This window comes from Scyliorhinus canicula, chromosome 21, assembly GCF_902713615.1.
Source record: "Scyliorhinus canicula chromosome 21, sScyCan1.1, whole genome shotgun sequence".
Taxonomy (NCBI): domain Eukaryota; kingdom Metazoa; phylum Chordata; class Chondrichthyes; order Carcharhiniformes; family Scyliorhinidae; genus Scyliorhinus; species Scyliorhinus canicula.
Window position 1 is genome coordinate 35,055,828 of NC_052166.1, and position 21,687 is coordinate 35,077,514.

At 47.9% G+C, this 21,687-nt stretch overlaps 1 protein-coding gene across 5 annotated transcripts in view; it reads right to left on the reverse strand.

Moving 5' to 3' along the window:
- LOC119955597 (dual specificity testis-specific protein kinase 2-like) overlaps positions 1-21,687 on the reverse strand; it is a 129,051-nt gene that overhangs the window by 57,384 nt on the left and 49,980 nt on the right. For all 5 annotated transcript variants that reach the window (XM_038781967.1, XM_038781966.1, XM_038781965.1 and 2 more), the window contains one exon: positions 8,696-8,892. In XM_038781967.1, the coding sequence (XP_038637895.1) occupies positions 8,696-8,881 (186 nt within the window). In that variant the 5' untranslated portion in view covers positions 8,882-8,892. The remainder of the gene's footprint in view (positions 1-8,695; positions 8,893-21,687) is intronic.

Here is a 21,687-nt window from a genome sequence, read left to right on the forward strand (position 1 = left end):
TAGCTCGGACTCCTTGGGGAGGGGCGGTTGGCTGAATGCCCAATGTGGATCAGACTGGTGCCAAATGCATGGGGTTCAATCACAGTTCTGGCTGGGGTTGACTCAGGACATCCTTTCTTGCCCTGAGCATGGTCGAGTTTGTGATGCTTTGGTCAGACCTGCCTTCGGGTAGAGAACTCAAAGAGGGGAGGCCTCACTGTAAAATCCCTGGAAAAAGTTACACTTTGTTGCACTTTTTGTTGAATGAGGTGTAACTCGGTTGTCAACAGCATTCGAACTTCATAATTACTGCTAAACAGGAATCATTTTATATTTGTTGAAAATCAAATTTCTCCGTTATGATTTTAAAAACCTTCATATCATAGAATCCCTACAGTGCAGAATCAGGCTATTTGGTCCATCGAGTCTGCACTGACCCTCTGAAGGAGCAGCCAACCTAGGCCCACATTTTCACCCTATCCCTGTAATCCCACCTAACCTTTTGGACACAAAGGCACAATTTAGCATGGTCAATCCACCTAACTTGCATATCTTTGGACTGTGGGAGGAGACCGGAGGACCCGGAAGAAACCCACGCAGTCAAGGGGAGAACGTGCAAACTCCACACAGACAGTCACCCAAGGCTGAAATTGAAGCCGGGTCCCTGGCGCTGTGAGGCATCAGTGCTGACCACTGTGTCACAATGCCGCCCGTTTTAAAATAGTAAAACATTTTAAAATTTTGATATTTTATCCTCTCCCATAATCGCACATATATATCCTAATCATTTATGTTGCTCTGTGCAAGATGTAAAAATTAAAAGTGAAGAGGTTCAAGGCATTTTACTTCCTAGTTTTCAGTGTGTGACAATACTTCTATTGGTAAGCACGGTAGCATTGTGGATAGCTCAATTGCTTCACAGCTCCAGGGTCCCAGGTTCGATTCCCGGCTTGGGTCACTGTCTGTGCGGAGTCTGCACATCCTCCCCATGTGTGCGTGGGTTTCCTCCGGGTGCTCCGGTTTCCTCCCACAATCCAAACATGTGCAGATTAGGTGGATTGGCCATGATAAATTGCCCTTAGTGTCCAAAATTGCCCTTAGTGTTGGGTGGGGTTACTGGGTTATGTGGATAGGGTGGAGGTGTTGACCTTGGGTGGGGTGCTCTTTCCAAGAGCCGGTGCAGACTCGATGGGCAGAATGGCCTCCTTCTGCACTGTAAATTCTATGATCTGATTGGCCGACTGTCCTGTTTAATGACATCACTGCTGCTATGCACCTTCAACTCCCTTTGACCTGGCGCCGAATGTAAAGTAACGTTGGGAAAATACAAATCTATGCCTCTGAGATCACTAGGTTTGTGACTAGCTTATTCTGAGGACAGTGGTGGTCCCTTTTGATTGCCCGCTGATTGCAAAACCCAGTCCATGATGTTTAATTCTAGAGCAATCGGCAACAAAATTAAACGGTTTCCGAGCAAAGGCATGCACATGGCTGCATTTTCAATGGGGAAAACAGCATGAAAACCACTGCTGGGCTTAAACTCATTGATCTACTGCTTGTGTTGTAATGTAGTGATCTAATCCATTCCATTGTTCGCAATAGCTCCGTCCCGTGTTTTAGTCAGCAAGGCGGCTAACACGGGATTAGAGGGGTATGAGCAGCAAGCTGAAGTGTCATGAATAATCTGGCTATTCAGCCATATTTAAGCTGTTTTTTAAAAAGTGTATTAAATAAAGAGGATGCTCTAGTCTGGAAAAGTACATTTAAAATAATCATATTTGTTGCAGTCAATCTTGCTTTTAAGAATTTCTACAATCAGGCACTTCTATTTTGTGAATCCTTTCCACCACTACCTCATCACTGTTAATCCAGATTTATGAATATTTGAGTGTAAGACAAGCACCACAACTACAAGCTGTTTGACTCCCAGCAATAAGAATACAATTATGATAAAAGCATAACTAGTGCTCCACTGCATATTATATTCATGATTTTTCATAGTAGTGTACCCAAGACAAATAAACCCCAGGCAAAAATGTAGTTTAATTCTACTGTGCTGTTGCTCTTCAAAACTGTTTAAACTCTTGATTCTATGACATCTCTGTCCCACTGTCAAACTAATGGGCATGTGGTCAGCACGGTAATAGGACTACCTCTTCAGATAGCTTGAATCTTCAAATAGTTTGTTCAGTGTCTACACTGAAAAAAGGATCTTATTCTGGTCCTGTTTGTTATACTGGACTAGATAACCAGACAGTGAAAGATAAAACCCAAAGCTTGATCTTTAAACACTTATAAGCTTTTATTTAGAGACCTGGACATTGCACACATGCATCCCCAAAGCCAAAAAGCACAGTTTAATTCTGCTCCTGAATGTTAAGAGTACAAGTGAATCCCCAGTTAACGGCCACCACCTGAATACAATTTAACATCTAATCAATATACAACTAATATATTATCAGTCTAGCCTTTCTGCAGATCGCAACCCAACATTTCCTTGGCCTGAAGTAATCTAAAACCCATTGCAAATAATATCCAAACAAGCAGTTAGCTACTCTGGGCCTATTCTACGTGCCCTTACATGACCTCCTGCCTCCGACCATCCCAACAACATTTCTTTTCAATCGCCAATTTTGTTTTTGAACTAATAAATGAAATTGCCCAAAGAGAATTAAAGGAAGCCATAATTTATTCTCATACCATTATGACTTTTTCTGCTGGTTGCTCGGAGGGAGAACAAATTGTATTTACATTAAAAGAACATTGCGCACTTCACAGAAGCAAACACAAAGCCCATAGGGAGATATTAGAGCAGATATGTGGTCAGAGAGGTAGTTTTAAGCAGCATCTTCAAGGAGGGCAGAAAGTTGCAGACAATTAGGGAGAGACGTCTAGAGCTCAGGGCCGAGATGACTGAAGGGCAGGGCTGCCAAAAGAAGGAGGCCAGAATAGGAGGAGCATGGAAACTACAGAAGGTTGTCGAGCTGGAGAAGGTTATAGAGATACAGAGCAGGCTAAGGTCATGGAAGGATTTGAAAACAATTATGAGAATTTTAAAATGGAAAATGGAGGATGGGTGTCCGGGTAGGAGAACTTTGAAGGAGCCAGTGTGAAGGTAAGAAAGGCATTGGTGAGGGTTTCAGCAGCAAATGAACTGGAGAGGAGACAGGAATGTTTGACGTGCACAGCGCCCAGAAGAGTAGTCTTTAATTCAAGGAGACTCCAGGCCAGACCAACAATTGTCAACCCTATCGATATGCACATCCGTCCCGTGTACCCAGATTGGAAATGCATCAAGAGGTGCGGGTCTTGTTCTTCAGCATTGCTTCCATTTAACTGCCAGTTCACAGAACCCTTCAGGCATCAAAGCTGCAGAAACTGCATTCAGCTAACTAATGAGGCACTCCCAAAATTCACATGAACATGCACACAGATTGTACCTACTCAAGCCTGATGTCTGACTAACCTTGTGACCCAACTTCCCTGCCTGACGTATTTCCAGAATCCAGTATCAGCCCTATCAATATAAAGTGCTACACAAACGCACCAAACTGAGGAAGGACCTCCATTTGTTGACATATTTATCATGCCATTGGTAATATATCACCTGTCATCCAGGAAGTCATGTTTGATTTGTTAAACAGAATAAACATTTAAGAATCAAAACCAGATGCAAACACCTTATTTTCAGGAAATCCAGAGGAACGTTGATATGAAATATTAAAAGTTGTATATTTCACATTATATTGAATATGGAACTAGTAAAAAAATGTTACAGATCATGGGATATTAAAATCAAATCAAATAATCTACTGTTCTTAACTTAAAAGCATTTATGTGTTATTTTATACTTTCAAACAATATTACTGATTTTTTGCGGTACGTATCATTATTTATCAATCACATAAAATGGATATTCTAATATTTTTGAAAAGTCAGGCTGGTTATATCAAAACATTGAGTACAACCCATGATAACCTATGATTATTTAGCCCAAGGACTTCTAACAAAATTCTGACTCCATTTGGCTGGAAAATCTTTTGACCACTCATTTCACTGAAAAAGGCATGAGCGGCCATGATTACATAAAGCTGTGAACTAGGTTTATCTTCTCCAAGAAAGCTGACAACGCTTGGCTAATTGCTCCTTCATAGTTTAATTTAATGGCACATCAGTTCAGCATAGATGGAACAACTTTATTATTCAAGGGTTTTAATATTTAAAATTGTGCCCTTTGAAATATCATACCAATATTAAGAGGCTCTTTTTGGCATATCTTCATTAAACATTGATTTGCTTTGGGCTGACTGGTATTGTTTAAACTGGTTAATAAATATAATGAGCTCTGAGAGTAGTTTCCCTCGGTGTGAACTTTGTAAATACTTTATTATATTTCCAAAGCGATTAAACAGCAATTCTGTTTTAGTCTTATGGAGCGACACATTTCATGCCAATTAGTTCTTCATACTCGGGAGTAAAATCTTCCTCAGCAACACAATTTACCAATTGGTCCATAAGGGTACTATAGAATAGGCTTTAAATTTAGGAAAGCTTTTGATAATATTGGTGATTAACAGCCATAGTGAAAAGACATGGAACACGACTTGAAGCACAGTACTGTGTAGATCCTTTGGATAAAATAGAAGAGCATTTGGTTAGGAGGAGAAACTGAGAAGCTGAAGCTGTTTTCACTAGAACATGGGTTAAGAAGAGAACTGATAGTGGTGTTCAAAGTTGCAATAAATTACAATAAATTATTTATATGAATGTAAACTTGGGGAGGCTCACACAGTTATATTGTACAGTTCTTGCTACCTCATCTTCCTCTACATTCCATCTATGATGATTGTTACAATTCTCATAGAGGCCGATAACTTATTAAAAAAATATTTGAATTTCTAATGACTGAATAGAAGGTTCACACAACAATATTTCAAGTTTTAAGACTTTTACTGCAACAATGAGCTTAAAAACACATGGCTAAACATTATTTTGTGGGCATCTTAAACATTAAAGTCGTCAGAAAGGTTTATCTCATGTAACTTATAAAATGACCGAAAACCCCCCTTCATTGTTATACTTTACTCTGTCCCTTATTTACACATTTTATTCTCCTGCAACAAGTCCAAAGCTATTCTCCATTCCTGCTGGCTTGCTTCCTTTTTCCTTTCCCAGCTACTTAACTTCTAATCTCTAAACACTCACAATGACATTTATACTGGAGATTCCTCCCTCGAACCAAAGTTAGGTGAATGTTCCAGCCTCAATTAAATTCTCATAAACTTGAAATATACAATCTCAGTGTGAGCACTTCAAACAAAAAGTGTGAGCCAACTTCACAGCTTCTGTGCTGTTAAGAATAAATGATGTGGAGATGCCTGCATTGGACTGGGGTGGGCACAATAAGAAGTCTTACAACACCAGGTTAAAGTCCAACAGGTTTGTTTCAAACACTAGCTTTCAGAGCATAGCTCCTTCATCAGGTGAGTCCAAACAAACCTGTTAAGAATAAAAACATCATTTTCACTGCTTCAGGTGCAGGACTGTCTGTCTCCATCTCTTTCTATTTCTCTGGTTCTTGCAGACTGACTTGGGTCTGTGAGGGTCTGTGATATCTTCGGAAACTGTGGAATCTGAAATCATAACTCTTGCCCTCTCAAAACACATCTCCATGGTGATGTGGATCATATGGGGCCTTGGATCGAGAATGATATGTTATCCTCTACACCCACAACTCCTATCTTGGAATTAAATAGACAACTTAAAGTGTAACCATTTATAAAACCTGACATTCTAACACCATCACCAGGTGAGACCTGAAGCCTAACAGTCTACCCTCAGCCAACCCAGATGTCTGCATCATTTTTTACAGGCGTAAATACCTTCTTCCCAGTAAATCAACCCAGGGCCCCTTTAACCTTTAACAACCAAGCTGTCCAGATTTGTTGTCAGGGCAAAACAGAGCAGGTCACATGACTCTCCCCCCCTCCCTTTATTCCACCATTTTAACTTAAATTAAAAAGACAGACCCAAAATGTAACAATCTTATAAACTCCATCTTTGTAAGCTGATTATTCAAGCCACAGCTTCAAACGGAATCTTGTACTCAGTACACCTTGTTGGAAGCATTATTTTGATTTATAGAACATAGAACAGTACAGCACAGAACAGGCCCTTCGGCCCTCGATGTTGTGCCGAGCAATGATCACCCTACTCAAACCCACGTATCCACCCTATACCCGTAACCCAACAACCCCCCCCCCCTAACCTTACTTTTTAGGACACTACGGGCAATTTAGCATGGCCAATCCACCTAACCCGCACATCTTTGGACTGTGGGAGGAAACCGGAGCACCCGGAGGAAACCCACGCACACACGGGGAGGACATGCAGACTCCACACAGACAGTGACCCAGCCGGGAATCGAACCTGGGACCCTGGAGCTGTGAAGCATTTATGCTAACCACCATGCTACCGTGCTGCCCTTGTTTGGAGGTTATTGTTCAATAACCTCCAAAGACTCAAGAAGCTTAAGGGAAAGGAAAATGCCACATTCAGTTCTGTATGTGACTGGCAGTTCACTTTTGTAATTGATTTGACAATTACTTAAAATCAGCAAGGCTCAGCAAATGTTTGAGAGTTACGTGAATGTTCAATCGTTTGAACCATTAAGTCAATTGGTGTCACAGATCGGTATTAGGAGCACTGCTTTTCTTGATTTACTTTAATGACTTAGACTTGGTAGTGCAGGGCACAACTTGGAAGCATTGTGAACTGTAAGGAGGAGATTGGCAGACTTCAAGGCATCAGAAGCAGGCAGGTGGGGTGGTTGGACATGTGGCAGATGGAATTCAATGTAAAGAAGTGTGAAATGATACATTTTGATAAGAAGATGAGGAGAGGCAATAGAAAATAAAGGCTATGATTCTAAAGGGGATGCAGGATAAATCACTGAAGGGCAGGTTGGGAAAGTGGTTTTTAAGGCATACAGTGGCTGGATTCTCCACCGGTGGGATGCTCCAATGGCGTGGGGCTGCCCCACAATGGGAAACCTCATTGACCAGCCGGCGTAACGGAGCTTCCCGCCGGCGGGGTGGAACAGAAATGTGATTCGGCGGGGCGGAGAATCCAGCCCCGGATCTTTGGCTTTGTGAATAGAGGCATAAAGTACAAAAACAAGGAAGTTACAAGGAAGGGTTCAGCCTCAAGTAAAGTATTGTGCCCAATTCTGGGCACCACACATTAGGATGGATCTGAAGGTATTGGAGGGGTGCAGAAAACATCTACTGGATGAGAGACTTCAGTTAGGGATAGCTTGATCTTGGTTTCGGACAAAGCTCGGCGCAACATCAAGGGCCGAAGGGCCTGTTCTGTGCTGTACTGTTCTATGTTCTATATTAGCCGAGATGGAATCTTACTCCTAGAGGAGAAATAGTTGAGAGGAGATTTGATGTACTGGACAGAGTAGATAGAGAGAAATTGTTCCCATTGGCAGAATGATCGGGACACAGGGAAATTGATTTGATGCGATTGGTAAAAGAGGCAGAGGCAACACAAGGGTAAACATCTTTCCACTCAGTGGTTGGGATCGGGAATGCAGGTTGTGCCAGTTCTAAAATGCACGGTAGGTGCAGCTGGCTTTGCAGCAGTTACTTCCGATTTGCAATTTCTGCTCTATTGGCCCAGACTCACTGATGCAGAGGTGACCTTACAACTGCTTATTAAATCTTCTTACGGTGCCCTTTAAATGAGCAGCTGACCATTGAGTGATACTGACATCCATTTTATACATGAGCAAGATTCGTAATTGACGTTCTGCATGGTGCAACGTCGAAAATAGAATACAGCATGAAATTAAATCATCACAATCTCATATTAAGATTCTCATAAATTGCTCCAATTTAATGTGGAAACACTTTGCCCTCTCTTTCGAAAGGGAAGAGGAGCGAAGCAACAAGGTGGAGATCCTGGGCGGGATTCTTCAGCCGTGCCCGCCCGGCGACTGGAGAATCTCGCCCAAGGGCAATGGACTTCTCCATTGTCTGCGTTTCACGATGTTGCGGCGGGTGGAGCGGAAGAATCCAGCCCCCTATTCTTTACACCTGGTACACTCACTCACACAGGACACTGCCTTTGAGAAATGACAGAAGTAAAATATCTACTGTGTGAATCAGGCACACACAGTTTGTATATGACATGCTTGCCCTTCCGTTGATCTGCCTATGTTTAACAAGATACCTAGAAGGCTTTGTTCAGTGATAACCGTTAAATTGTTCAATTTGCTCTTTGCTTATTAATTTGCCAGAGCATGTCTTGTGCATTTCTATACATGAGCAGATACTGTTTCAAAGTAAATAGTTAAGTCGTTCGGAATCAAGACTTCAATACTGTATAAATCTATTTCATACACTTAAACAGAACTAAGCATTGTGTAATAAAATCAATAAAAAGCAGAAAGTGGTGGAAATAGTACTGGGGAGAGAGAGAAGCAAAGTTAACGTTTCGAGTTGAATAATACTTTTTCAGAACTAAGCAATTGACAGATTATTTATTGGTGTCCACTTGAAAGGAATTTCAATCTAGTCTTTAGCTAAACTTTCAAAGTGTTCATCTCTACAAAATGAGGAAGGAGCTTCATTATTGGCATAAGTAAACCCGACAAAAGTTGTGTAACAATGAAAGGTGCTGTTAAGATGGTGAGTAATACTTCTCTTACTTTGTATACTTTAGAAAAGAACCCACATCCTGCCAGTTCAGCATTGAAGTTTTCCCAGAACTCTAGCTTCCTGACAGCTGTTCGGAGCTTTTGCCAGCGGTCCACACGATAGTATGAATCCGATGATTCGCCATAGTATGATGGTGGGCTTGAGGGTTCATTTGATATTATTTCTGTCTCACACATGACAGCAATGCCTAGAATGGGAAAATCAGAAAGACATTATAACAATGAATGTCACCATCGTCCCCGAGGACCAAAGGCTGCTTTCACATCTGAGGGGGAGAGCTGACTGGTGGTGATTTAACCTGGGGGTTACCACATCTCAGGCGAGGGGCAAGGTTGAGAAGGTAAGGCCTTCATGGGTAACCTCAGCCGGTACAGGAATTGAATCCATGCTGTGGGCGACGCTCGACCCAACACTATAACAATATAACACAGATAGTAAGTTAAGTTAAATATCTTAAAAAGGAAAGAAAGATTTGCATTGAGGTAGTATCATTCCCGACCTCAGAAATCCCAAATGCACTTTTAAAACCAATGAAGTATTTTTATAAGTGTAGTCATTGATGTAATGTAGAAAAGGTAACTATCAATTTGCATGCAGCAGACTCCCATAAACAACATTGAAATGAACAGCCAGACATGTGTTGAGGAATAAATGTTGACTTGGATATTGGGAGATCGCCTCTATTCTTGGAATAGTTCCTTGAGATCTTTCACATCCACCTGAGATGGTAGTGGGTGCTTCAATTCAAAATCTCATCTGAAATACTGCACCTCAGGTTCAGCCTCAATCATCTGCTCAGGTCTCTGAAGCGGGACTTGAGCCCACAACTGTCTGACTTAGAGGCAAAAGTGTTACCACCGAACCTACACTGATACCCTGGGCGAAATTCTCCGCACCCGCGGAAAGTCGGCAAACGGTCGTAAAAATCGGGACTGTTTTACGACGGTCGCGAAGGCTTCATTTCCCGACCGATTCACTTCCTGGAAATGGGCTAGCAGCGCGGCCGCGTCAATTACGTGCGTGATGACGACGGGACGCGACGACGACACGAACCCGCCCATGTGACGCCGCCCGACGCCGTAAAAAGGCGCGGGCGACCACAGAATCTGTCGGGCAGGATGTCGGAGCCTAGGCGAGCTGCACCTCGCTTTATTGATGCAGACGTCGAGGCGCTGCTCGATGCCGTGGAGCAGAGGAGGGGCATCATCCGCCCGCGGAGAGGGCATCGCCAACCTGCCAGCACGGTACGCCAGGCCTGGCGTGACGTGGCTGCTGCCGTCAGTGCTGTGGGGCAGACCCCTCGCTCAGCAGAGCAGTGCCGAAAGAAGCTACATGACCTCACCAGGTCTGCCAGGGTAAGTGCCATGAGGGTGCCCCCTAGTCACAACCATCCCTCCCCCTTAACTGCCCGGGGGGGGGGGGGAGAGGGATTGGGGCAGAGTTATTTGAGGGTGGTTCACAAAGTTGTCACAGACCCAGCGCTCTGGCCCCGAGGAGAGATGCAATCATCTGATGACAACTTGCCCCCCCCCCAAACTGTGCCAGTATCAGAACGGACTTCTGAGACCTACCGTTTTGTAATGATCTACCTATGTTTCCTCCCCCAACAGGCCAAGGCCGGTCATAACCACCGTGAGCGGCACAAGACTGGAGGGGGTTCGCCCAACATGCACCCCCTCAGCACCTTTGAACAGAGGGCACTGGACCTTGTTGGGGGGTCTGCCACCCGCGATATCGCGCAATGCGAGGTTGGCGGAACTGCAGCAAGTGAGACAAACCTCCCTGACAAACACCCTCCCCCCCCCCCCATCCTCTGTCCCTTCACACACCCTGCCCACTGGGACACCTCCCCATCCTCTGTCCCTTCACACACCCTGCCCACTGGGACCGTCCAGCGGCCTGCCGAGCAAATCGAAATAACCCGTCTCATTCTCTTCCCTAGGACGTGATGCCGAACGACCAGGGCCATCTGGCTGCAGACGGAGACACGAATCTGCCGCCACCTCACCCGGGGCCTCACAACAGAGGGTGCCCGATCAGCGGGCAGCCCTATCTGCCCCAACCCAATCTGCGGACCAGGACGCACAGAGGGTTCGAGGTCCACCACCACCACCAGAAATGGCCAGGGACAACCCTCCTGTCGCTGAGCGGCCCCACACCCTGGACGAGGCCCTAAACATTTTGAGCGTCGGGCTTGCGGCACTGCTTTCTCCCACCACTTCCATCATCCCAGAGATACACACCCCGGCGGGCCTATTTAGTGATGAGTCTCCTGGGGCACAGTCTGGTTGGCACATCACAGATGAGCAGGTACAGCAGGTGGAGGTCGGAGCAACAGAGGGCCCGGACTCGCGGAGGCCAGACCAGGCCCAGGATGCAGCTGGCTCCCAGACGTTTTCGGAGTTCCTGGAGTTTCTCAACCCACCCGCACAGCCGATGCCTCAGGAAACCCAGGGAAACAATGACGGGATGAGGGCTTCCTTCCAGACTCTGCAGACGCTGTTAGAGGAGTCGATCCGCGTCCAAGAGCAGGGAGTGGTGCCGCTCATGGCAGAGACCCAGTCCGACACCGCACGGGTGGCATCCGCGGTGGAGGCAATGGGTCAGGTTATGCAAGACGTTGGGATTAATGTGCACGCGTCATCCTCGGCTCTGGACAGGGTTGCCCTCTCACAGGCAGCAATGTGCCAGAGCCAAACCGACATTGCCGGCGCCCTGCGGGCCATGGCCGAGTCTCAGCAGGTCATTGGCCAGTCGCAGCAGTCAGTCGCCGAGAGCATCAACCGCCTGACACATGTGCTGGATGGCGTCGTGCACAATCAGGTTGAGATCGCACAGTCCCTGGCGGGAATGTCTAACTCCCTGGACTCCGTCTCTGCAAACCTTCGGATCCTGGTGGATACCGTTGCAGGCCTCCAGGACTGGCAGCGCCAGGTGTCGGTGGTGCGACGGGGAACCTCCCCGCTCGCACCTCTGTCCCAAAGTGAGGCCCGGGGGCCACCGGGCTCCCCGAGGGAGGAGGAGGTTTCGGGGCCCGTCCCATTAACTCCATCACGGGACGTCCCGGAATTCTCGGCCTCCCCCCGTCCCATCCCTGGTGCATCGGGTGGGCAGCAGGCAGAGCAGGGTGGCACAATGTCACCCGAGACGCCCGCAGAGCAGCCTGGCCCATCAAGGCCGGGTCGCCCCAGGAAACGCTTGGCCAAGGAGAAACGAGTCGAGGGGGGCGATTCGCAGCAATCCTCCTCCACTCCTGCTGTATCATCTGGGGATTCACTTAGACGTAGTGGTAGGGCCCGTAAGGCAACTAAGATAGACACTGAGTAAGTTGGCACGGGTGAAGGGCACAGTTTAGTTGTAGGGGTAGGGCACCTGTAAATAATTGTTAATATTAAACACACTGTTCCACCTTACTTGTAATACCGTGTGATTGTTCCACAGCCACAGGAATCGTGATGGTGACCGAGTGTCGCTGGGGGTGGCGGGTGGTGAAACCTCGGTGCCGGGTGTGCAGTCCCTGCCCCTACCCCCCTCCCACAGCTAGCCCACGCGGGCACGTGATGGAGTGTCAGTGACGAACTCAGCGGCCACCAAGGTGGATGGTTCAGCTATTGCCATGGGTCAGACTCTCTCTAACGATTCTGAGCTCACAGCTCTTCGCAGAGCGGGCTGTCATCATTCCACATGGCACTGATCACACCCGCTGACACAGCCATCAATGTTGTGCCATTCCGTCTGGACCCAGTGATAAGCGTCATGTCGAAGTGGAGCAGTGTACACTGAGGGGGGGGGGGGTTTGGTGGTGGCAGTTGTGTGGTGACCCTCTGCATGACTAGCGATGCAGGTGGTGGTTTGGTGTTCATCGGGGACGTCACATGCGATGCGTGAACCGTGCTGCCACCATGGCATCGCGTGCCCGCCGTCCTTGCCGGGTCCGTCGTGCCGCCTCCTGGACATCACCAGCACCTGGGTCGTGTCTGCGTGCTGCGCCCGCCACTCCGCCAGCGTCCTCCTCCTCCTCCTCCTCCTCCTCCTCCTCCTCCTCCTCCTCCTCTGTGCTGGCACCACTGCCACTAGCTTCTCCCTCCGCCTCCTGCAACAGGTCATCTCCCCTCTGCATCGCGATGTTGTGCAGCGCACAGCAGACCACTACAATGCGAGCGACCCTGTCGGCCTGGTACTGCAGGGCCCCTCCGGAGCGGTCCAGGCACCTGAATCTCATCTTCAGGAGGCCAAGGCAGCGCTCCACCACACCCCTGGTTGCTGCATGGGCCTCGTTGTATCGTGTTTCCGCATTGGTCTGAGGCCTCCGTATCGGCGTCATCAGCCAAGACCTCAGCGGATAACCCCTGTCACCTAGCAACCAGCCCCTCAGCCGGGGGGGACGTCCCTCAAACATCGCAGGGATGAACGACTGCGCTAGTATGTAGGAGTCATGCACACTCCCTGGGAACCTTGCACAGACGTTCATGAACCTCATGTGGGGGTCGCATACCACCTGGACATTAATGGAGTATGTCCCCCTCCTGTTTGTGAACACGTCCCTGTCCACAGCAGGCGGGCGCATGGGGACGTGAACACAGTCGATTGACCCCTGAACCCTCGGTATCCCGGCCACACTGGCAAATCCACGGGCTCGTGAGTCTTGACTTGCTCGGTCCTCGGGAAAGGTGATGTAGCGATCGGCGATGGCATAGAGGGCGTCGGTCACATCCCGGATGCACCTGTGCACCGATGACTGGGAGATCCCAGAGACGTCCCCGCTCGGAGACTGGAAGGAGCCGGTAGCATAGAAGTTCAGAGCGACCGTCACCTTGATGGCTACCGGGATCGCGTGTCCTCCCCCCGTTCCACGTGGGGCGAGGTGCGACAGGAGTTCGCAGATATGTATCACCGTCTGCCTACTCAGCCGGAGTCTTCTCCTGCAGGTGATGTCCGGCATTGTTAGGAAAGAGACCCGGACACGGTACACCCTCGGCTTTGGTCGTCGCCTCTGACGCCGTGGCTGCACCCTCACTCTCTCCTCTTCCTCTTCCTCCTCCTCCTCCTCCTCCCCCCCCCCCCCCCCCATGCTGCTCGACGACTGGCAACTCCTCGGCCCTTCCCTCTGCTGCTGCAGCTGGCCCTGCAGCCACTGCGGGTTGTGGGTGTGGATGCTGCTGCATCTCCAAATCCAGTAGAGCGGCCCCAACCACTGCGCAGAACATAGCCGTTCTGTTCCCATGCATCGTGCTAACCTACAGAAGGGTGGTGGGGGGCAGAGAAACGGGACATGTTAGACGGACGTTAGTCGACACCTTGGCAGCCGCCAGCCATGGGATACCAGTGTGTCCCGGTGGCCTGATCGCGCTGCTGACACGCGGGCAGCCTAACCCCTGGTCACTTCCTGCATCCAACGGCCAGTAAACTATGGCCTCCTCACGGGTGCGTCAGTGGCCTGTGGCCGGAAGCCACAGGGGAACCAGCGGCCGTGTCCTCGTCACCTGCACACCATGGCATGGTGGCAGACATTTTGTTACGGGGTTGGACGGCTCACTCTCTACCTAAACCCCCCCCCCTCCGTCGCCCCCCACTGCCTCCCCCGTCTCCCCCACTGCCCCCTCCGTCTCCCCCACTGCCTCCTCCGTCTCCCCCACTGCCCCCTCCATCTCCCCCACTGCATCCTCCGTCTCCCCCACTGCCCCCTCCGTCTCCCCCACTGCCCCCTCCGTCTCCCCCACTGCCCCCTCCGTCCCCCCCACCGCCCCCGTTCTGGACCCCCTCCCGTTCCCAGGGATGCCTTCCCCGTTGTGGCCAGACTCGAGCGGTGCGCTGAGCGGTGCGCTGAGCGGTGCGCAGAGTGGTGCCCTGACCTCCTCCAAGCAGTCGTCAGCCAGGCCGACTGGTTGACGAATTTAAAAAGCAGGTGTGTTTCACGACGTCCAAACAGGGCGCCATGACGTCGGGACTTCGGCCCATCCGGGCCGGTGAATAGCGGGGGGGCTCACAGTGGCGATTCTGGTCGTGTCAGGGGCGGGAAGGAGGCGTTTGTCGGGAAACGCGACTCCGACAATTTGCGGGGTTCGGAGAATAGCGGGAGGGTGTCGGAACAGCGTCGCCGTAAAAATTTCCGACGCCCGCTATTCTCCGACCCGTCGTGAGTCCGGAGAATCTCGCCCACAATGTTTTGGACCACAAACAAAATACACACATTTTCCGTTTCTTCAACAGCCTGACACTGTAACAAGAAACAGAGAGAGACGCTTTATTTTGTGGTGACGTTGCCCACTTATTTATCCTTCTCTTTAGACTAGAACTTAACCCTATCCACTTTAAAGGCCACACAGGTCAATTTAGTTTACACGGGATCACATCACGGACTTGTTATCTGCCATTTTGAGTTACTGAATTATAACTATTGTTCAGCCAAAATAGACAACAATTTGAAACCATTGTTAAGAAAAAAAAAGGAGATGGGGGTCTTTGGGATCAGACGGCAGAATGAAATGAAATGAAATGAAAATCGCTTAGCGGGTCCCAAGCCGCTGGCAACAAAAACCAATGTCAAAATCTTCCAGGAGGTTGCCTCCTAATTGGCCAACTCTATACTCACTTCCATTAGTCCTGATGCTGCCAAAGGGCTTCAAAAGGTTATCAGCTCTCGATCCTCAGCAACACTGCTGAGGCAAGTCGGAGACGGCAAAGGCAACTCAAGATAGAGGCACTTTCAATGGCAGAGAGGGACTCCCACTGAGCTGCAGGAGCTACTCCACTGCTGGTGAAATGGTGGATGGGTCACAAAATCATTCAATAATTGGGACCTCAACCATGTTGATTGGCTGCGCATCTCCACGGATCAGGCAGCTGGTCTGTTTCCGCGGTCACCCTTGGGAAAGTGGCCCAGCAGCAGGAGTACAATGGGGAGCTCCCCCTATTTTCCTGGCCCCTATCCCTCTAGGCCCACACATGATGGAGCTGGAAAACGTCAGCCGTCAGAATTCTATGACATGCAGCTCAGCACAGTAGTGAGGCATAATTGTCTCCACTTTCACTTGGGGAAGTCCAAGCAAATCATTATCCCGAGTTCATTCTAAATTTGGAGATTCCATTCACTAAAACCTTGTCTGATTCTGTGTGGTTTCCTTTGATGGTGACACAATGCCAGGATGCACACCAAATCCAATAAATCGATTGGCAGATAGAAACAATACTGAGCTTAAAACTCAGGAAAGATAAACTGTGGGATTCTCCATTGGCGGGACCCTCCATTTCGCCGCCAGCGCACCCGTGCCTGCGGGTTTCCTGACAGTGTGGGGGTGGCCACAGTGGGAAACCCCATTGGCCAGCTGCACCAACAGAGAACCCTGCTGCCGGCGAGGGTACGTCACGCCGGAAAACGGGCTGGGGAGATGTAGAATCCTGCCCAAGGGCGCTATCTAACGGAAAGGTATCGGAGTGTCATTTGAGGTGGATTTTGCAGGGAGTTTCTCTCCGGTTCCGTCCGTGAGTTTCCCACTGCTATCTGACCACACTTAGTCACTATGCTGGGCCTGGCGAGTTTCTTCCTGGTTAAGCCCACGCTTAGAATTATCTTCATCACTGGGGAGCTGAACTCACTGGACAGGCTGGCTCCTCAGAGATCGGGCCATCGTTTTGAAACAGTGCCATGATTCTAAGTGGGTTTGTAGGTCTTTCACTCCCCCTACGCATGTGGGTACTACACTACAACCCCCCCCCCCCCTCCCCCCCTCAAGTGATGTTATCCAGCTATGGGATTGCTGACGGCTCCCCCCTTTTCAGGCCTTCCCATGTCCCCTTTCAGGGCCCCCTCCCCTTCCAAAACCCCTACACTTCACCCCTCCATCCTTCCGGAGGGCCCTTCACACACACCCTGCAACCACCCCACCCTTCTTAGCCCCCGGTCATGGGCATGGCTCCCCCAGGCTCTGACCCTTGGCAGTGCCACCCTCGTAGTGCCACCCTGGCAGTGCTTCTGCCTGCCTTGCAGTGCCAGCCAGGCGGAAGGGCCAGGAGGCCAACCTGCACAGTCCCTGACCACCCAGGGGATGGCCTAGGAGACTGATTCTGATTGCAATTCCTCGCGCAGTCTGTACTGGTCGTGTTGAGCTCCCATTCGAGCACAACGCGGATGGTAGACTGCACCCAATGAAAGAATGTTTACTTTTTCAAGTGTTTTTTTTCAATTTTTGTACAATTGGGAACTGATTTACAGACGATATTGGACGAGATCTTCCGGCTGTTCACCTTGGCTCGATCTTCGTGCCCCACCAATGGTGCATCCTTGCTGCAGATTTCCTGGCAATGTGGGTGGATTTAATGGGAAATTCCATTGACAGCGGCAGGGCCAGAAGATTCTGTTGCCGACCAATCGCGGGTTGTCGAGAAACGCGCTATGGTGAAGCCAGGGAATCTCACACGTTGGGCAGGATTCTCGGTCCCGTCAACCCCATTTATGGTGCAACGCCCCCCACTGGCCGGGATTCTCTGTTCCCACAGCCGACCAATGGGTTTCCCATTTTGGCCACCCCACACTGTCGGGAAACCCGTGAGCATGGGTGTTCCGCCGGTGAAGCGGAGGATCCCACCGACGGAGAATCCCGCTGATTGTATTTGTACTGAGGTGTGTAGCCAGATGCTCCTCAGAATAAAATAAATCTCATCCAAAACAAGTCACATTCATCAATGCAGCACCTAAGCTGCCTCTCATAAATATTTCAGAAAGCTGCACAGACAAGAGTAAATTGATAAATCTAACAATCCAGGCAGGCAGTTGCACTGAAGACCAACATTGATCAGAGATAAGTCTACACAGCAATACAGTAATGGTTCTCGGACTCCTGCTTCCATTCAGTACAATTACCCAACAGAAAAACAGGATTGTGAGCCAATATTTTTTGACACACAAAAATGCATATAAAAGTTGCCACATTTAGCCCCAAAAAAGTCCATGTCAATATTATCTGCCATGCAAGCAAAACCCCTTTTCACATTTACTCATCCTGTCCCAATGACACTTCTGCACTTTTTTTCATTCAGCTTGTTACAGCTGCCCAGGTGAGGTTCCCCAAATGTTGCTGATCCGGGGAGACCCCTTGTCTCGCCATTGTCCCGCTCACAAACCCAGGTGAGGAAGGGTGATTGGCTCCGTGTCTCTATTCAACCCAATCTCTGCTGGTAGCAACAAAGGGTCCCTTTCCCTTGAACACCTTTCCCAGACCCAATAGTTATGTTTAAAAAGGAGCCAAGTTAACCAGGCTTTCTTGTGTTAAGACAGAGTAAGTTTATTAACTACTAAAAAGGTAAGGAGAAATGGTAAAACATAGGCATCTATATTCATACGGATTAGAGGTAAGAATTGAGTTCAATAGTAAGTAAATATAAATAAGACGTTATAAAGAACAGTGCTTGGCTGCAAGGAGTAGATGATGACCAGTTAATACAGGTTGATCCCAATTGTTAACTTTGGTTGGCAAGTAGTTGATTCTTTAGTTCTAGTGTTCTCTGATTTGGAAGGGAGATTTCAGTTCTTTTCACAGCTGTGGTTTAGAGAGAGAGTTTCAAATGTTCCTGCAAAAGATGGCACACACACAGACCGACAGCAAGACAGACACTGGGCAGCGCTCTCGGTTAGCTTTTAACCTTCGTCTTTGTGTATTTAAAATGGAGTCCACCTGTCGGTCGAGGCAATTATACCCAGTGTCTTTGGATGAGAGAGCCATTATGTTCCTTTGACTTTGGAGAAGGAGTTATCTTATTCCGTAGGCAAGGTTGGAGCCTGTAAAGTTCCCTGGATGGCCTTCCCACCACTCTCCCACTCACCCCAATCACTCCACAATTTTAGTGGGATTGGCGAGGCCTAGGCCAGCCAACCTACCCTTACCCCAATTGTGGTCCTTAAGTGGGAAATTAAAACCACTTAGGGGTCATTTAAGGAGCAAAGTGGAAGTAGCCTGGAACATCACCGTAGGTCAGAAGGGTGAGGATGGGGACCCTTTCAATGACCACCTTTCCACATCAGATATCCCTCCGACAAGGTCTTCAACTCGTGGATGCTCTTTCACCCGCTGCCTCCCCCAGGTTCTCCATCAAGACCTCAGCACCTCTCCTCTCAGCCCCCTCCCTCGAGTCTCCCCTTCCTAACCTGCGATCAGACCACCAAGCATTTATCGGGTCCTGGACTCCAGCGCTATTAATTTTGGGACTGCTTATACTCCTCATCCTGGCCAATATGTTACTGGTGCTGCTGGGACTAGATTGGTCAGCACCTCTCTGAGGCAGGACATGTTCCTGAGTGAGGGGAGGATGCCCTTTCTCCAGCCAAAAAGCTGTGTGGCAGCCAGTATCGATGGAAATACATTCCCCAATGACTCTTCGGGTGGTGGGGTGTGGATCCCACCAGCAAACAAATCCTGTCTGTACCAATAAAATGTTCACTGCCCTATATTCTCATTCTCTCACATTCAATCTTGCTTCTATGATATTTCAATTTTGATCCCACGATTACAGGATCCACTCCACTCCTATCTACCCCGTCTCATCCTTCAATAATTTTAAACACTTCTGTTATATTGTCTATAACATGTGTTGCTATTTTCCAAGTCAATTTTCATATTTGGACTTCCTCACACCAGGCAGTATCCTGTGGTTATGTGCTGTGTCCTTTCTGAGGAAACAACATTGTTCCAGAGTGTGGTGTTTGAAGATACACATAGTACTCGCACTGAGGTCATAATCAATGTTTTACACAGGCGGACCATTATCTTCAGTGACTGCAGTGTATGCAAATGATGCAGTTATGTCACACAGCAAGATCCCACAAACAGTAATGACAAAGAGCCACTGATGCAGTTCCTGTTATCTGTTTGCCCAAGTCAATTTTCAGAAGCAACCAGTGAAAGACATCCAAAAGGGTATCGAAGGTTTGTTAGCTGCTGAAAAAGTTACTGCACCATTTGTAATCTTCCAGAGTGCAGTTTTCCAGTGCAACTTCAGCACTGTGAGGTAATTTTGACCCCTGGATATGATAAGACAGTTCTTTTTTAAACTAGCCCTTTTATTGCAAGATAAATCGGAGTCATGGAGAGGGACATGTGATCTTCCACTAGTTCTGCTAATGATAAGCCTATGTGGCCTGGTTGTCATGGTGATCAGGGACCCAGGTCAATTCCTTGAATGCCAAATTTCACACCTGAACATGAAGAAAGGGGCAACTACTTTTAATTGAGCAATTTTATAGACTCTCAGATAGTCTGACTCAGAGCCCCTGAATGGGCTGGGGGGGGGGGGGGGGGTGGGAGAGAGAGCGAGAGAGAGAGAAGCAGGGGAAAAGGTGGTTCTCTCGGTGCTGGTGGGGGCAGACTTTCTGATAGAACAAAACTTGTGTAAATTTATGGACACTGGAAGATTTGCATTGTGTGTCCGGGAGAAGAAGTCATCTGAGCAGCCTTGACGCTGAAAATCGGTTTGGGGATTCTGAAAGGACTGAGGGAAATAACTTTTGAAGGACACTAGGTGTTACAGCTCTGTGAAATTGGAGGTCAGTCTGATGAAATCTGGAAGTAACTTTGAACTGATCCCTTTAATCTCTGTCGGTGGGATCTTCTGGTTCACTGGCAGAGCAGCTATGCCCGTGGGTTTTCTGATGGCATGGGGTGGCCACAATGGGAAACCCCATTGGCCGGCTGAGAGAACAGAGAATCAATTAGTTTGTTACAGTAAAAGACTTAGATCCTTTGAGTCAGTCACTGGGAATTCAAATCTTTTTCCCCACATTATCAGTCTTGATCGTAACAAATTGATATCAAATGGCAGCATTACTGGCGAAAAATTGACTTGAATTCTGAGATCATCTGAGTATAAGGCTATCTCAATAAAGTTTCATATTGCAATATACTTCCTTTTCCATATCAAATACTGGTAAAGAATCATGGAGTCGTAGAGTTTTACAGCACAGAAGGAGTCCCTTTGGCCCATTGTGACTGTGCCAGCCATCAAGCACATATTTATTCTAATCCCCATTTTCCAGCACTTGGTCCATAGCCTTGCAGGTTAAGGCGTTACAAGTGCTTCACTAAATGCTTCTTAAATGTTGTGTGGGTTCCTGCCGTTACCACCCTTTCATGCAGTGAGTTCCAGCTTCCCACCACCCTCCGGGTGAAAATATTTTTCTTCAAATCTCCTACGCTTTACCTTGAATATCAAATTCAGTTTGAGGGCATTAAACTTCAGTCCCACACCAAGGCATGAGAACATATTTGGCCTTAGTAGGCTAGATTGAAAGACAGAAAGGTAGGACAGTTGATGAATAGTGGCAGACATTTAAGGAGCTATTCAATTCCTCCCAATTAAAATATATTCCAGAGAGGAAGAAAGATTGTAAGAGAGAACAAATGCATCTAATCCTAAGCAAGGTGGTTAAAGATAGCATAAAGGCAAAAACTAAGGCATACCATATTGCAAAAATCAGTGGCAGGCTGGAAGATTGGGAAACAATGAAAGACCAACAAGGGGTTACAAAAATTGTAATAAAAACTACAAAGGTAAATTATGAAAGAAATCTAGTGCAAAATATAAAACAGACAGCAAAATATTCAGTGTACAAAAAGGAAGAGAGTAGCTAAAGGCAACGTTGGTCCCATGGCGGATGAGATGGGGAGTTAATAATGGAGGAACACAGAAATGGCAGAAACACTAAATCAATTTTTTGCTTCGGCTTTCATGGAGGAGGAAGATATAACCATACCAAATGTAACAGGCATCGCAGAGATTGTTGAAAAGGAGGAACTTAAAACACTCGCCATCACTAAGGAACTAAGGAAAAAATATTGAGCAATTGGGATTAAAGGAAGACATGTACACAGGGCATGATGGACTACATTCTCGGGTCTTAGAGGAAGTAGCAGCAGAGATAGGGAAGGCATTGGTTATAGTATTCCCAAATTCCCTGTATTCTTGAAAGGTTCCAATGGATTGGAAAAAGACT